Source organism: Lycorma delicatula, chromosome 1 (genome assembly GCF_047948215.1).
Source record: "Lycorma delicatula isolate Av1 chromosome 1, ASM4794821v1, whole genome shotgun sequence".
In the NCBI taxonomy this organism is placed as follows: domain Eukaryota; kingdom Metazoa; phylum Arthropoda; class Insecta; order Hemiptera; family Fulgoridae; genus Lycorma; species Lycorma delicatula.
This window is the reverse complement of record NC_134455.1, coordinates 150,486,667-150,501,868: the sequence shown is the minus strand read 5'-3', so window position 1 is coordinate 150,501,868 and position 15,202 is coordinate 150,486,667. Positions and strand designations below refer to the sequence as shown.

Below are 15,202 nucleotides of genomic sequence, written 5' to 3'. Positions count from 1 at the left end.
TTAGCAAAAAAAAACAAACAAAAATTATGCAAATAAGAGGAATTTACATCTATGAGATTAAGACAAAACAGTGGTTGAGACAGTATGGCGGGAAATATAATAAAACATTAAATTTAAGTTATAGTACTGCTGTTTACAGAAGGGATTCGGATATAATGCAGATGCAAGTATGCCCACCTTAGTCATGCAAAACAGCCAATTTGTAATGTTGTAGAAAAATCATCCATCATAGAATAAGGAAACATCTTACTTTTATGGTTCAATGAGTCTTGAATTCAAACACTGAGTGTAGGTGGGGGTAACTGAATACGAAACCACAAGATAAATTTAATATTTTATGATTTTTATACTGTTCAATACATACATAGTAAAAATGTATGTTCATTACATACATAATTATAAACGAAGATAAATTATTCAATGCAATAAAACAAAAATAGGTTAAATTGAGCCAATTATATGTCTACCTGAAAAAAACAACAGACTTAAGCTAATCTCCTTGTCAGCTTTCAAGAAGGTTAGTCACCTTTTTATAGTGCCACTCTACATTTCTTTAATGGTTAATGTTTGTTAATATAACAAGTATGCTAAAAAATTATGATACAAGGCAAAAGATTTAATGATACTATTATCACAATCTTATATGCTATTGCACAGACAACCAGTCATCTTTTATAACATGGGTCATCATGTGGCCTCTCTCTACAACTACATTATAACTGGGATTTATTATATTGTTCATGTGATAAATTCCAAATTCCTCCATAAATAACATTTAACTTTTAATTAAATATTCATTATATAATTATGAGTTTATAAAGAAAAATTATTAAATAAATTTAATAAAGATATACAATATTTAAAACATACCTAGATACATATATGCACTAATCTGGCATTATGAACTATCACTGACACATATATGATAATGAATTAAGGCGTGCAAGATATCTTCTAAGCCTTTTGTGGCTTGTCTGTATATTCTTGGAATTAATTAATAAACCTTGTAACTTCAGCCTTCTTTTCTAGCAATATTTTTATTGCAACCAAAATCCCAGTCCGATGACCATCATCAAAATAAATAAAGGTAACACATACACACAATGAATTAACAATTTTTCTTTTATTTTGTTTACTTACAATGATAATGTTGTCTGGAGCAGGTGGAGGTATTGTCCACTTCGGTGAGTAATCACCACCAGCTTTACTTAATTCAACTGAAAGTTCAGTGAGTACAGCATCAGGAGATTGTAAGATCTTACTTGAAGTCTTCTGAGTACTTTCATTCATTGCCATCTGAAAAAACAAAATAAATGAAAGGAGAAATTAAATTTATCAAAATAAACAGTTATCTATTTCATTTCTACCTGAATATAATTTAAAAAATTAAAACAATCAATATTATAAAGAAATAAAATAATTTTTTAGAGTGTATAATTAAAAATATAGTAACAACTTTACTACTAACATACTACTTCCTGCATATTACATAAAATAATTATGTTAATTCATTTTAATCTGTAAATAAACCTCAACTGTGCAACAGAAAGATTGGTATGTACATTAAGGGCAAACATCCTGCTTAATGAATGATTGTATATAATGGCACCTTTCTAAAAACTTGTGAATGTACTGGTGTCAATTATCAGGCACTCTTGTGCTTCTCTCTTCTGCTATTAATTTCCATACTTCAGTCACATCAGAACTGCTGTTACTTTTACAACACATTCATAAAAACTTTTGGATATTACTATAATTATTTTAATCATCTATCAGTATTATTTTGTTTACTGAAATCAATGTTTGAGTTATATAATGTAATAAAAAATTAACTTAGAACTAGTCATAATGTAAAGTATGCTACATGTATATAAATCAGTAACTTCAAATTTGTTGTTGCAAATTTATAGTTGAATGATAAGATTTATAGTGTTGAACATCATAACTACATTCTAATAAATACAAAAAGTAATTGAAATCATAATAAATGTTAGTCTTCTATCTTGTTCACTTTTACGAACAAACCTTCTTATGATTTTCAGTGCAGTGACTAATACTATAAAAAAAGAAGATGAATACACAAAAAGCATTTAGTGAAATGACAAATGCTTTAGAGTAATTCAGATGTACTGAAAAATTAAGCAAGTAGTTGAAATATTTTTTCTTTTTTGTTAAAGAACAAAACCAATCATTTTTCCTTTATCTTAACTAAATAACAATAAGTAGACCGTTGTTTGGCAATGTCAAAATTTGTAATTCTATGAATAACATTTGGCACAATTTATTTTACTGGTTTAGTTTTTTTATTTCAACATTTACATTTTTCCTCAATTGTGTTTATTAACTGTAGTACAATTCCTTCAACCTACAATATCCATCACTAATAGTGTTGGAAAAAGGCAAATTTACAATTGTAATAATTAAAAAAAAAGTATAGTAAAAGCTTTAAGTAACCATCAGCATCATATGTAAGGTGCAAAATCCTAGATAGCCAGCTGAAATGAAGTGGTGTGGAAAGATATTACATGATCTACCCATTATTGTCCTCATGTGGATACAGATGTCATTATTGCAAGCACAAACTGAGGATTTAGGATGATTTACTATAATGACCCAAATAATCTAATATAGACATTGTACGTTATGCCAACATACATTTAAGGATGAGTTAAGGAAATAAGAGTAATAGAACTCTATTAATTCAACAACTGTGTACAAAAAAATATAACATCAATGACATTTTATTTTGTAACAAAATTACTCATAATAATGATTAAGTTTCAAAATTCTTTTGAATATTTTACTTTTTGTGTATAATTTGGTTTTGTAATTTCATAAATGTTTTAACTACAAGTGTATTAGTAATTATTATTATGTATAATGTTAAGGCGTAATGATAATGATTTTCACATGTACAAGACATATTGGTTGTGATGTCATGGTGCCATGCAATATACATCTGTATGACGGGATTATTCAGCAATTCCCTCATAGAACTATATGACACAATCACTCTTAATTAGCATTCTATAGTGGTTTATGGCAATTTTTTTTAATGAATGACAAGTATATTGAATAATAAAATGTAGTTTTCTTTTAAATTGGGAGAACAAGCTTTTATGTTACAAAAGGTAATGCGGAAGATTACACGAGCCATTCACATAAGTCACTCAATTGTTTCAAATAGGCAGATAATGAAAAATCAATGAAAAATCAATGAAAAATCAATGAAAAAAAAACAATGAAAAATCTGAACGATTGTCAACATCATTTGTTGACGATCACTTCTAAAAGGAGTATGATATTATTCCTTTAGCTGTTCTTTGTTGTCCTCTTATGTCAGACATTTTGATTTGTTTGAATTAGTGCATTTTTTAATTTGCTTTCATTAGAACTACCCCTGTTCAACAGACTGGACTAATATATGTGTACTAGAAAATTGTCAAAATATTTTTGTGCCATTAACAAAATTTCAATATTATTACTATTACAGAAATCATTACTTGCAATATAAGAATTGTATTCTTTCTTTTCATCTTGTAAATATTTTAGTACAGAAACAAGAAAACATTTTCTGCATGGTGGCAATATGGCTGATTTTACCCTCACACAGAGTATTAAAAGATTTAATCCAAAAAAATGGTAGGATTTTTAGAAAATGTTTTGTAATTTAATTGTACAAACAAATATAAAGAAAGAACTGTAATACTTACACTACTATTTAAAAATGGTTGAAACTGAGGTGTAATGCTGGAATTATTTTCTGCTTCTCTTGTACGTTCAGCTGCATGCCAATCAGGGCTTTCTACTTCATCAGCAAAGCTTACACGATATCCTTTAGAATTCGAATGACTTGCATGGGCTGGAGAAGTTTTGTGTTCAACCTGGACATAAAATTTTAAATACACTCACAAATGTTAATGAACTAATATTTATTAAAAGAACAAACACTACACAGTAAATGAAAATTATTGTTTTTGTTTTAATAGTTATAATATTCAATGAATCTTAACTTATTCACATAAAAATTTTCTAACATTACCTAGAAAAAAATAAAATTTAGTTTTACCAACTATATATATACCAACTATCTTCTTCTTCTTCTGTTTAGTCTCTAGAACCATCGTAAGGTACTACTTCAGAGTAAGAATTAGGATGATTCCTATGAATGTAAATGAAGCGTAATCTTGTATAGTCGCAGGTTGACCATTTCCGAGGTGTGTAGTTGATTGAAATTCAACCACCACACAACACTGGTATTCGTGATATAGTATTCAAATCCGTGTAAAAGTAACTGCCTTTACTAGGATTTGAACCTTAGAACTATCTCTACTTCAAAATCAGCTGATTTGCGATGATGAGTTCTCCCTAGACTTTCTACATTGTGTATAATTTTCAAATATTCAGAATATTTACAAATTTAATGAGACAGAATTCTGTTACCATTTAAAAGACAAAAAAGTCTCATCACCAAAAGAAACTAATAGTTTGCTTAAAATTTCTTACAAGAAATTAATTCTTTCATTATCGTACAGCTCGGTTTAAATTTGTCTACAAAACCACCTTCAGTTTCTTCTAGTAATTTATAAAACGTAAGTACTAAAAACAAAACATATTATGGAAAATGAGGTAGAAATAATATTTATGTTCAATGAGAAGAACACGTTTTTCATTGGTCAAGTATAGACAAGATGAGAATATTCTACTATCAAAAATTAAATTACAGAATAATAAATGAAGACATTTTATATAATAATAAAAGATTAAATATTAACACTATATATAGTGTTAAATATGCACAAACCAAATAAAAAACAATCAACATTTAGTTATTACTGAAATAATAACACCACTATAAGAACACAACTGAAACTATATCATCATTAACTGTTAACAGAAATTAACTATTTCACACATAACGATAAAAACTACACTCAACTAGACCTACACTGGATTCACCCTCATTTGTAGCTTCTTGGCTGAAATACTTTTCCTAAAAATGAAATTAATGTTCATGGCACAATGAAAATTAAGCAGAAAAAATTTCATACTGCTAAGTTTAGAAAAATATTCAACAACACAAAAGGAAAACAATGTTATTCATTCCTCACACTTAGATACAAACTAAACCTAAACTTACATTGCAGAACATGAACACAACACACTCAAATTCCTGGAGTTCATTTTAATATTGAATAGACAAAAAACCACGCTTACAAAATTAGTAGAAAACCAGCACAACCAGAAATAGCTACAATAAAATCTTAATGTATCACCCAACATAAAATATACATAGCTCTTTATTTATTGTACAGCCTTGTTAGCTGGGAAATATAATGAAAAGTTCAACATCTTACAACACCTACAAGATAATGCATGTTTTTCTATCAAAATTATTAAAAAAAAATATAAAAGATAACATACTGATTAATCTAACATGCAAGTAAAATATTAAATTGCAATGACTGTACTAAATACAGCACTGTGGATAAATATTTAATAACACATACAAGCAATGCACAGATCAGAATAATCTGCAAATGACCGCCTCATAGAAAACGGAAATAGATATATAGGTATTAGCCACAACATGCAAATTTTACACATACAATGTAAAAACTAAGTAACTCGATGAAATTAATGACTGAATTAATTAAGGTAACAATAGAGAAAAATTAATACACACACTAATTTCTTCAAATATACAACATGAAGAAATACAATACAGATTAATATTAATATGACTGCTGTTAACAACAGCACTACCTGCAAAACCACTAAGAAAGATCTATTAAAATATCTGGATTATCTGTAAATTTGCAGATACCTAGAAAATGAGCCTTGTAAACCAAATTTCACAAAAAATTTAAACATAATTTTTTTTTTCATTTCCTCATGTACTTGTACAAAGTAGTCACAGAATCATATGACAAATCAAAATAAAATATCTAAGACAAAGTTCTTATGACCTGTTAATTTAGAAATAAATTCCATTAACACTGTTCAAAGAAATACAAGAAATGATTAACCATCATATCATACCATGGCTAATGAGAAGTGGCCAGCACAGCACCAATTGATATTGTTATAAATGATGGGGTTAAATCATTTAATGTATTATTTACACACTATTTACAATTACTCAAGTATGATTACAACTATCACTCACAAAGGAACTGTTGTTATGAGAAGAGGTTTGTAGTTCTTTAACTTTTTGCTCCAGTTGATCGATATCTGCATTTTTATCAGCTAATATTTCTTCCATAAGAGCTGGTATACTGATACTCTGTCCTTCTCTGCATTTTGCCACCATTACCTGTACAGATAACAATAAAAATTAAACAAACAATTCAAAAGACAAAATTACAACAAATCTATTCAAAACATAATTTAGGATAAGAAATATTTAATTAATGTTATTCTTAACCACATTATTTAACAAGAGAAAACCAGCTAGCACTATCACTTTGATAGTTTGTCCAATTTATTACTTCCTCATTCCTTTACTCAATGTTCTTAAAATTCAAGGGGTTTTGAGTTTAAACTATTTTCTTATATGAAATATAAGAGTTGATTAGAAAAAAATTCTTACTTTATGACAATAGAAAAAGTTATACCTCATACCGCCATAAGGTATAACAGATACCTTAAGATTAAGTATAATATTATTATACTTTGATGATATGAACATTCTTCTTATAATGCATGTTATTTGTCTGCTGTAGCAAAATTTTTAGATAATAGAATATAAATGTATTAATATTGTTGCCTAAACCAAAGCAGAAATAGGATTGTAATTTTTAGAAACTATTATACCTATAAGAGACTCATTATATTTTTCAAAAGGTACAACAATTATTATAACCAGACATATTTAGGATTCCTTCAAAGATCAAAATCACATACCCGTTACACTTGTATCCTATATATATCAACTTTATGATGTGATCTATTTTACTATTTCTCTTTCACTCTGTGTATGTATGAGTTATAAAAGGTATTGGAGGTCAGTTTTGACTATTCTTCACTGCTTAGAAATATTTTAAATGAATTTGAACTGCCATTACTTATACACAAATACTCAACTTACTTTATTTTTCTTTGCCACACTTGTTTTCCAATTGTGGAAATTTTATGCTCGTACAGACACATGACGCCTTACAGATTAATAATCATGTTGCAAGAGTTATCCAGTTTTTCAGTTTAGCCCAAATTTTTTTTAACTGTATTAAATGCTAGGTGATACGGAGGAAGACTGATAATGTTATATCCTTTTGAAACTAATATTTAATCAATAGCATAAAAAACATAACATGTTTGTTCCGTTTTGTCAATTCATAATTCAACTTGTTGTATTTTGTCTCTGAAAGGAAAATTGCTATTTATTAACCCATTTTGAATATTTACTTTTTAGAACATGAAGACGGTGCTTTATTTATCTGAATGTTGTTATAAGTGTTGATTTTCACCAATACACTTTTTTCTACTAAATCAGATTTTTTTTCAGCCATTTCAGATAATTTTTTAAATTAATTTCATTATATTAATCACCAGTGTTTAAGATTGATTTCCATATTGTGAAAAACCTAGAATGAAACCAATTTAACTTCCTGTGTGAAATATTAAAAGTCTTGGTCCTTTTAATACTGTGAGTATGGTTGCTGTGAACATAAAGTTTGTCAATGTAGACAACAACTGATGACCTTCTTCCCTAAATTTCTCAAATTATTAAACAGAAATCTTTTATACTGTGTTCTTTTATTAAAACCAACCTGCTTGTTTGTATTTTGTCATTTAAATCCCACAAATTTTAAAATTTCAGTTAAGCTGTCTTTTCCTTTTGAAAATAATTTTTCCTCTTAAGTTTCAAAACTGACTTTTGTAATGTAAGAAACATCCGTAAGTGATGTAAAAACTGAAAATTGTCTGTCTAATAGTGGTCTTGTCAAAATCATATACTCAGATTATTTTTTTTAAGTATAAATCTTTGTATGAGGAAATTTAAAAAAATCAATTTCTGTATTTTTTACAGTATCATTTATCATTTTTAATGCGGTAACAGACAACTTCATTGAAAAACTGAAACTTGCTTTAGGATTTTCTTGGAATAAACAAAAAAAAAGTCAATTCTCTGCTTCCTCAGTCGTAAAAGCAATCATGTTTTTTTTTGACTTCCCTAGACTTCCCCTTTGTGATCTATATTCCCCTAGTTTGGCATTCTCCTTCAATTATAGCACCTCTTTGATGATAACTTTTATTTGCACAATAAATGTATGTAAAAAGTATTATTAAATTTTTGTAAATTATAGACTTCCCTAGACTTCCCCTTTGTGATCTATATTCCCCTAGTTTGGCATTCTCCTTCAATTATAGCACCTCTTTGATGATAACTTTTATTTGCACAATAAATGTATGTAAAAAGTATTATTAAATTTTTGTAAATTATATAATAATCAAATTCCTAACACTGACTTTCACAGATTAAAAAAATTTAAGCACTAACCTATGAAGTACACAAACAAATAATAATAATAATAATTAAACCCTATGTTTAAGAAATAAATTTAATGATTTTACACTACATTTTCATAAAATTTATTAAAGTAATGATGTTTTGATGTGCACTCATACATTTCAAGAAAAGAACTATTAATTCAGCAATGAAACAAAGGATATAAGGTGGGAATAATATTAAAGAACTGTGATGATTATATGTAAAAAAATAAGTGAAATCATACATCAATGAATGACCAGTAAATTTGCAAGATAATATGGGTTACTGTAACTTGTTTATACAAATGAGTCAGCAGAACTGTGCCATTAGTGGATCAATGAACTAGACACAGGATGGGTGAGAAGCAAGAAGCAGTGTTCCTTCCACCGAACCAGATGATCTCATGAACATAGGTAGTTAATCTACCTATATTCATGTTTTAATCTTTACTCATCTCCCAGCCCTCATGATATTTTCAATTCAATAACAAAATAAAGATATGAAATTTTTTTTAATCTCATTCATTGCTATTTCTCTTAGTAAAATTAGTGTGGATCCCCGCAGTACTTTATTTATATTTATCCCAATGTTCTTTTCATATTAAGTAAAATGAGGGATTGCAGTTATCATCCCACAAGACTGTTATCGTTTTGGGTGATATATTTTCATGGAATGATCAAATTCATTTCACTAGGAACAAGATCAAATGAAAATGTTTTATTATGAATCTGCTTAATTAATAGCTAAGTTTGTCAGTGTTATAAAATATGTATTACTTATATATATGATCCTGTTTAAAATATAGGAACGTAAAAAATTAAAACTTAAAAATAAAAAGTTTTGAAATAAAAACAAAACTGGAAAAGTATTTACAATCCTGACTACTTTATTACTTATGCATAACAACAATAATTATTCACTACTTTTCTAGAGAGCTGACTTTCAATTTCAATACATTTTCATAGCGTTTCACTAGCTTCTTCATCTTCTCTAATAAATTACATCATCAGCAACTTAAAGCACACAGTAATGTCATTTTTCAATTCATTGTCACTGTCAAATCTCTGTGATGCAAGTCAGTTTATGGTGAAGAAAAAGAAAGTAATCTCTTGGAGCTAGGTCAGGGCTATAGGGTGGATGATTGAAGATTCAGTAAAATCTTTCCAATCGTCTCACTATCAATTTGCTGCATATGGCAGGCACTGTCATGAAAAAAGAAAACCCTGTACGATAGCATCTCATGTCATTTTTTTATAGCTTTTCTAAGATTTTTTATTATTTCACAATAAATATGTAACACAGTAATTTTGGAATCACTAAATTTGACAAGCAAGACATCATTTTGCCTCAAAAAACCAATAGCTATCAAATCCTTTATAGAACATTCTTGTCTAAACATCTTTGTTCTAGGAGATGATGAATACATTGACTGACATATTGCATTGACTGCTTCTTTGTCTGAACTTTCAAATAAAAAATCCAGGTTTCATTCCCGGTAAGAAAGCAATTAAACAATTCATCACCTTCATTTTTATAACACTGTAAAAATTCATGCGCTGCAGCAACACATTTTTCCTTGTGTGTATTTGTTAACATCTTTGGCATGCATCTGGCGAACAATTTTTTATAACCACCATCAAATGGGTAGTACAGAATTTTTTATAGCCCGATATTTCAATTATAATTTTATAAATCAAAGATAATGGGGTGAAGCACCAGTTTTCTGGAATTTTTTCAACTTTTTCAGTCAAATCATCCCTTATCCCTGATGGCTGGCGACTATGTTCTTCATCATACTCTTTCACCCTTCTCAAAATGAATGGCACACCTTGTCTTAATGTCACTCATAATATTTGGCCTGTAAACATCATAAAATTTGCCCGTGAATTTCAGCTGCAGAATTGTTTTTTTGCCATCAAAAATTGGACTACTCCTCATACTTCACACTTGGCAGTGTCATAAATTGTAGCGCTCATTATAAATGGGTGAATAAATAAAACGACAAAATATCTAAACTATTGTTTCTAACAATTTACTATTGATTGAAATAACTTAGTTATGTAAGCGCGCCTTTTTACATCACATGTATAGGCAGCTACTTTACAAACACACCTCGTATATATCAATATATAATAGAAAAATTATAACATCTGATAACAGGAGGCATTTATTAACAGCTGATCAATAATTACATTTTATGTGATGTAGTTGAACATTTTCAGTTTAAGAGATGTCTCTATTTCACAGTCCTAGAAAAGCCTCTTCAATTCTCTAATGAAAAATAAGTGGACATCATTTTTTGTAATAGAAGTGTGCTAGTTGCATGAATATGAAAGCTCTATTGAAAAGAGGACTCCAAATCCCAATCCTTTTCTCAGGTATTCCAGCGTTTCTGTACAATTGGCTCCATTACCTTCATATACTGTGATCCATCACCATCATCATAGACATTAGATGAAACGCTTACATAAATGAATTTTTCATCATACTGGTTTGGTAGAAAAATATTTACATGGAGGTTAAATTTCTGTATTTGACTTCAAGAAAAAATGTAAATATTATCTTAGTTCTACTTAAGTTTTTCAAAAAATGGATTTCATAATTCATAAAATAATCATCAATGGAGCTCTGGAAATCCACATGATGCAATATAACTTAGTTTCCAATACAGGTGTCTTGGTTAATGTTTGATATAGTTACAGGTGACAAAATTACTGGATCATTAATGTTTTATTAAAGCCTTATAAATTTCTTGCAAAATACAAGGTCTGTTCAGAAAATAATTGAACATTTTTAATTACACACCAACGGAGATATTTAGTGATACGCAGTTGGCAGCATTGTGTTCCGCATAACCTCCTCTGTAAACTATATGTTCTTGGATTGTTGATATCTCATTTAGTTTTCATGTTATTGTTGTTTGAGTACCTGTGTTTAAGTGTTAGAAATGATTTTTGAGAGCAATGATAAGACATAAAGTTTTGTGTGAAATTTGGTAAACTTTTATAGAAATATTTCAACTTTTGAAACAAGTTTACAGAAATGATAATCTGGGTTGTACGCAATATTACAAATGATCTTCATGATTTAAAAGTGGTTGTCAGTCAACCTACTACTATCTGTGAAGTCACGTGAAAACTTTAGCAAACAAAAAAATTTAATACAAGAGAACTGGCAAAGAATTTACGATGCTACTGAACGTTTATTAAACAACTCTGATAAAATAAAGAAAGCCACCAAAGGAATTTTTAAATTGTGTTAAGTAGAAATTGTTGGTTAGTTGTGAATTTTTTTGAGTCATAATTTTTGTTTCAACAAATCTCTGCAATATCAGAGATTATTTGGTTTGTTTTAAAGTCATTTTTCTCCTTTGTTTTATATAAAAATCAAATTTCTTGTGAGATTTTGTTACAGTTTTATTTTTTTATTGTTAACTTACAAAGTAAATCTAAGCAAAACTTAAAATTTGGCTTCAATGATTTAAGCTTTCAGGCAATTTCCTTGAAGAAATACTTGAGATAAAGCTCTGAAATTGAATTTTTAAAAGATTTTTCAAAAAAGAAAATAATACACGAATTTTGTTTTATAATTTATGTTTCAAGAACGTCAGAACATCATTTTACTACAAGAGCAGAAATTAGGGAAAAATAAAAAAAATGAATTAGGACTAAAACTAAAAAAAAAGTGTCTCTGGAACTAAACATACATGATATTCTAATCAGTAGAACATATCCTAAATTTATTACAGTTTCTTTGTGAGAACTTGTATTAAATAAATGCTGAAGCCTCCTACTGACTTAGTCACCATTTTCATTTTCTGAATGTCAGAAAGGTAATATTTGAGTGTTATTCCCAACGGGGTCATTAGTAGAAAGAAAATGGGTTTGGTGAGACTGTATGAATTGAAAATTTGAAAGTTGACAGATATGATGTATTTAGAATTAAGATCTCCTTAGGTATTACGTTGAATATGAAGGGATTTTTACTCCCCCCTAAGCTGAATCGAAAGGAATGCAAATAGATCTTTATATTTAATGGGTATGCCCTCACTGAATCGCTTATCACTATTTTTCCTGATTCTGAACAACTAGAAAGCCTAAAATAGAACAATCATTTCCAAGGTTTTTTTTAGGAAAAGTACAAAAAATTACTTTAACCCTCTACTTTATCTATTAAATTAAATTAATAGCTGAAGAGAAATGTTAAAACTAAGATGGCTGGAAATTATAAACTTGTCATACATATTCCTCTTAGATACTGATACTGCTTTAAGAGATTTTTTTTTACATTTGAGTTGAAGAGGTAAACAGAACTATATATTTAAATGAATAAACTCTCAATGATTCACTTGTACTAATTCTCCTATTTCTCAAATAGCTAGAAACCTGAAATTTGATGCAGTTATTTCCATAGAGATGATCATTATATTTAGAAAATGTTAGCAAAAATTAGGGGTTAAATTAAATTACTGTTGCTGATACCAGAAGAGCTAAAATTTCTTAACTTGGCAGGAATGTCTCCTCCAGGTACCTTTGCAAAGGAACCTTTTTTCTTAGTCACTCCAATGGGAGTGTACAAAAACAGACTAAAATAAACATCACTAAATGCAAGAGTTACCTCTTACTTTTTATAGAACTAATACAAGATATCCTTAATTAAATTTACTTTTTCACTAATAGGTTTTGTTCTCAAGTTTAACTCATTTGATACTACTGAATATACTCATCTAGAAAATTTAGAGAAAATATTCCAGTTGAACACATGGGGAAAAAGAAGAAAAAAGCTCTTAAAACCATGTTTATTTAATTTTTTTTTATAAGGAAAAAATTTGTGAACTATTTTATATAAATTTTATTTTCATAAACAGCAAAACAGATAATAATTATATTTAGATTTCGTTAAATATTACAGGAATAATATAAATCTTAAAATGATGGTCAGTAAAATAACTACACTTTTATTATGTTTACAATATTTATAATACTGGAGCTAAAAACATTAAACCACTCTGAAAATATAATTTTATTAAACAGATCTTTTTCTACATTTACCTCTATTATGTTCCACATTATTAATTTTGCCTCTGAAACACTATATAGTGTAAAATTTGTACATGGATACACTGAAGTAAAGAAATGAAAGAAGAACCCTCTGTAATGATCTAATGCATAATAATTAAAACATAAACAACTTTTATCAAATGAACTCGGGAGTGACAGAAAATTTTCTCTTTTTTCCATTATACTAGTGAAACCTATATTTCTATATTCATTTTTATAATAGAATTAAAGTACATTAATTATTCCGATTATGCTAGTAATTTATTCAAGAATAAAAAATAACATAAAAATTTAAAATAATGACACCACACTAAACAATATTAGCAAAACGACCTATATCCTCTGAATTAATTGATCTTTTAAATTTTTTTTTTTATAATGAAAGCTTTACTAAGGAAGATGGGCTTATAAGAAAGTTATATTTTTAAAATATTAAATCTTCATTGTAAAAATATGTTCATAATAAAAATTGGGGACAAAAATGTATACATAATCATGTAAGATAATTACCTCTAACTTTTTCCTTTCAGCTTCCATAACTGATATCTCATGCAGTAGTAGGTCAATCTGTTTGTGCTGATTATCAGCATAAGCGCACAACTCAGCATCTTTAGTAGTAACCTGCTTCTCTAAATAAGTGATTCGATGTTGAGAAACCATGGCCTATAAAAACATTACTTAAGCTATTATGTATAATTTTTTTTGACACGCTTTTGACATTTATTAAGCTAATGAAGTCAAATAATTTATTTAAAAAAATAGAATTAAAATATTTTCTATTAATATACACCTTTGTTGAGACAGATCAAATGATTTTATTATTAACAAGATGGAAAATCTGAAAAAAATTAACTCAAGTTAAAAAATGTGAAAAAATTAATAAATACTACAGAAAAATAATTAATTTACTGGATTACTTGTAGCAAAACCTCTATTTTATTTTCTAAAATATATTAGTAATATCTGTTGTATTGGATTTTATTCATCTACATATGGAATTAAACTAAAATATATTTTGGTTCCCATATATTAACTCTATCCTTTATGAACATTTCAAAATTTTCACATACCAATCATCAACCACACTCCATAAAAATGGGTCTGACCTACAATTTACACTGATTCTTTTTATTTACAAGAAACTACTGTAGTTACAATGCCTTGTAAATTACAATTTCCATTGTAAATTAAGAAGTTGTTTTATATTTGATGTAAATTTAGATATACACACATTTTTTGTGATAAATCAGTAAAAAGGCTACTTTCAAATTTTTTATCAGTAAAATCATGTTTATTTAAATAACAAGTGAAGGCTAGGTGGTTTAATAATGAAACTATTCATTCAAAGAATACAAAATAAAATAAATAATTCTTTAATCAACAGTAAAAAATAGTTGATTTATAAATTTGCTTTTTTGAAATATTTAAGAAAAATTAGTTACAAAAATTCTTATTAATTTCAGATAACACTTTATATTACATATTTAATTAATACAAAATAAAAATTCCTGTAAATCCTCTTCAAGGATTTACAAGATCCTTGAAGAGGAATATACATTAAAAATACTGAGAAAAAAAATTTTCATAAAAACCTTTTATGCTATACTTTTTTCACTGAAATTTCCTGAAAATGTTGATATATTTTTTT

General features: G+C 27.8%; 1 protein-coding gene across 6 annotated transcripts in view; it reads right to left on the bottom strand.

The window, feature by feature from the left end:
- The window catches only part of LOC142324100 (uncharacterized), a 363,200-nt gene that overhangs the window by 60,721 nt on the left and 287,277 nt on the right, over positions 1 to 15,202 (bottom strand). For all 6 annotated transcript variants that reach the window (XM_075364751.1, XM_075364759.1, XM_075364778.1 and 3 more), the window contains 4 exons: positions 14,065 to 14,217; positions 6,170 to 6,316; positions 3,714 to 3,884; positions 1,141 to 1,296 (listed from right to left, as the gene is read on the bottom strand). In XM_075364751.1, coding sequence (XP_075220866.1) covers positions 1,141 to 1,296; positions 3,714 to 3,884; positions 6,170 to 6,316; positions 14,065 to 14,217 — 627 coding nt within the window. The remainder of the gene's footprint in view (positions 1 to 1,140; positions 1,297 to 3,713; positions 3,885 to 6,169; positions 6,317 to 14,064; positions 14,218 to 15,202) is intronic.